Genomic DNA, 2,359 nt, shown 5'->3' with positions numbered 1-2,359 from the left:
GTAACCCTCTCATTCTCTAAGATTTTTTATGGAAATGATAAACAACATTGTGACAGAGAGGTGCCCCATTCAGTGGGAATGTTGTAATCTCAGTTCTTTATACATCGTGGAAACTGAGTAACTGGCCTTGTGAGTGCTAGGGCTCAAGAAAGACCTTTAGGCTAAATATACAACATTATAAGCTCCAGTTTTGAGACAGCAAGAAGCAACACGGTCTCTAATGGCTCTCAGACCAATAATCTATCATGATCATCAACATCGTGAACATTTGACATCTGTTTTCCATGCTGGCATGGGTTGGATGGCTTGACAGGAACTGGCAAGGCCAGGGGTTGCACGATGTTCCATAGTCTGTTCTGATATGGTTCCTACAGCTGGATGCTCTTCCTAACACAAACCACTTTACAGAGTGTACTGGGGGCTTTTTATGTGGCACCAGTGCCTTTTACATGGCACCAACACCAGTGCTTTTTATGTGGGACCAGCACCCACACCAATGTTTTTTATGTGGGACCTTGATTTTAGGATCTCAATTCTGTTGTGGGTGGATCTTCTTGAGTACATTAATGTGCCACATATCTTGGTCCTCTGTCATCTCCTTGCTTCCCAACCACATGGTTCTGAGTTCAGTCCCACTGCATGGCACCTTGAGCAAGTGTCTTCTACTATAGTCTTGAGCCGACCAAAGCCTTGTGCACCTTGTGAGTGGATTTGGTAGATGGAAACTGAAAGAAGCCTGTCGTATATGTGTGTGTGTGTGTGTCTGCCTGTCCCACCATCACTTGACAACAGGTGTTGGTGTGGTTGTGTCCCCATAACTTAACAGTTTGGCAAAAGAGACTGATAGAATAAGTACCAGGCTTAAACAATAAGTACTTGGGTTGATAAATTCGACTAAAAATTCCAGGCGGTGCCCCAGCCTGGCCACAGTCTAATGACTGAAAGAAACAAAAGAATAAAGAATAAAGAATACGTGTAGTTCTGTGAGGTGCTGATGGTATTTATGGCTTCCGTTTGTGTGTTGTAGGCATTATGGTCTGAACAAGAAAGTGGCATCAGTGGCAGCAAAGGTCAGAGTATCACAGAACAGGTATTACAAATAATGGAAGTTATTTTGATGGAAGCTAGCTGCCAGCCAACTGATGAATATAAGGTAATTATCCCAAACTCTTTCTCTATTCTAACATTTCCAGCCAGTGAAAGGTGGGTGAGCTGGCAGAATCGTTAGCATGCCGGGCGAAATGCTCAGTGGCGTTTCACCCATTTTTTAATGTTCTGGGTCCGAATTCCACTGAGGTCGACTTTGCCTTTCATCCTTTCGGGGTCGGTAAATTAAGTACCAGTTATGCACTGCGGTCAATGTAATTGACTTATCCCCCCCACCCCCGAAATTGCTGGCCTTGTTCCAAAATTCGAAACCAATATTTCTGGCCAGTGTAATTAACACAAAAAACATCATGATAAATTTTTTTTTTTTAATAATTGAAGAATAATAGCTGGGTTTTATTTTTTTGTTTGTTTTAAAATATCTGAAAAGTTTGTAGAAATTCAATTTCTTAATGCATTTGAGACAGGCCCAGCTGTGGCAATCTCCCATCTTAAAGTTTTGTTCAAAATTATAATCCTAATTTTTAAATATAATTTAAGATTATAATTTATAATTGTGTGCATGTATATATGGCAGTTGATCTTCCCATTGACCCATGGAAACTACATCTAGTATTAGCTTTTCAAATTGCAATTCCATGATAGAAAGGGTCACCATGTTTTTGGCGAAAGGGTGAGATTTGATCACAAAATGCATAGATTTGGAACAAATACAGCAATGCATCTTCCATAACCCTACTACTAATCCACTGACTAAGACCAACCAATACTTTTATTGGCTCTGAAAGCAAAATTAATCTCAGTGAGATTTGAACCCCATTATAATTTAATGTCAGAACCTTCTTTTGTTTAGTTGTGCCCCCAAAAAACCTGCTCAGCTAAAGTTAGTTTTTCTTAAATATTTTCAAAATTAATGAATTGAAACTCATAAAAGTTTGTGAATTTTAAACTAAACTATATTATTTTTGCTTTTTGTCAGAAATTTTCTAAACTTTGTGGTGACAAAGACCAACTCATGTTGCTACTAGACCGAATTAACAGCCCATTTGTGAGAGCCAACTCTAGTGTACTCCAAGCTCTTATGAAACTTATTCCATTCTTGGCATTTGGAGATGAAGATAAAATGTTAGCTCTGATTAATCACTTTAAACCTTATTTAGATTTTAACAAGTAAGTATTCAATTAACTACTCTAAATAATTGTCACGTTTGGAAGCTGTCTTTTTTTTTTTTTTTTTTTTTTTTTTTTTTTT

General features: G+C 38.2%; 1 protein-coding gene across 1 annotated transcript in view; it reads left to right on the top strand.

Annotated features, from left to right (window-relative positions):
• Positions 1 to 2,359, top strand: part of LOC106881733 (E3 ubiquitin-protein ligase UBR4-like) — a 218,633-nt gene that overhangs the window by 192,258 nt on the left and 24,016 nt on the right. Inside the window, exons 102-104 of the mRNA XM_052975666.1 lie at positions 200 to 213; positions 1,028 to 1,153; positions 2,087 to 2,277. Coding sequence (XP_052831626.1) covers positions 200 to 213; positions 1,028 to 1,153; positions 2,087 to 2,277 — 331 coding nt within the window. The remainder of the gene's footprint in view (positions 1 to 199; positions 214 to 1,027; positions 1,154 to 2,086; positions 2,278 to 2,359) is intronic.

Source organism: Octopus bimaculoides, chromosome 22 (assembly GCF_001194135.2).
Source record: "Octopus bimaculoides isolate UCB-OBI-ISO-001 chromosome 22, ASM119413v2, whole genome shotgun sequence".
NCBI classification, from domain to species: Eukaryota; Metazoa; Mollusca; class Cephalopoda; order Octopoda; family Octopodidae; genus Octopus; species Octopus bimaculoides.
This window is presented reverse-complemented; position numbering and strand designations above follow the sequence as displayed.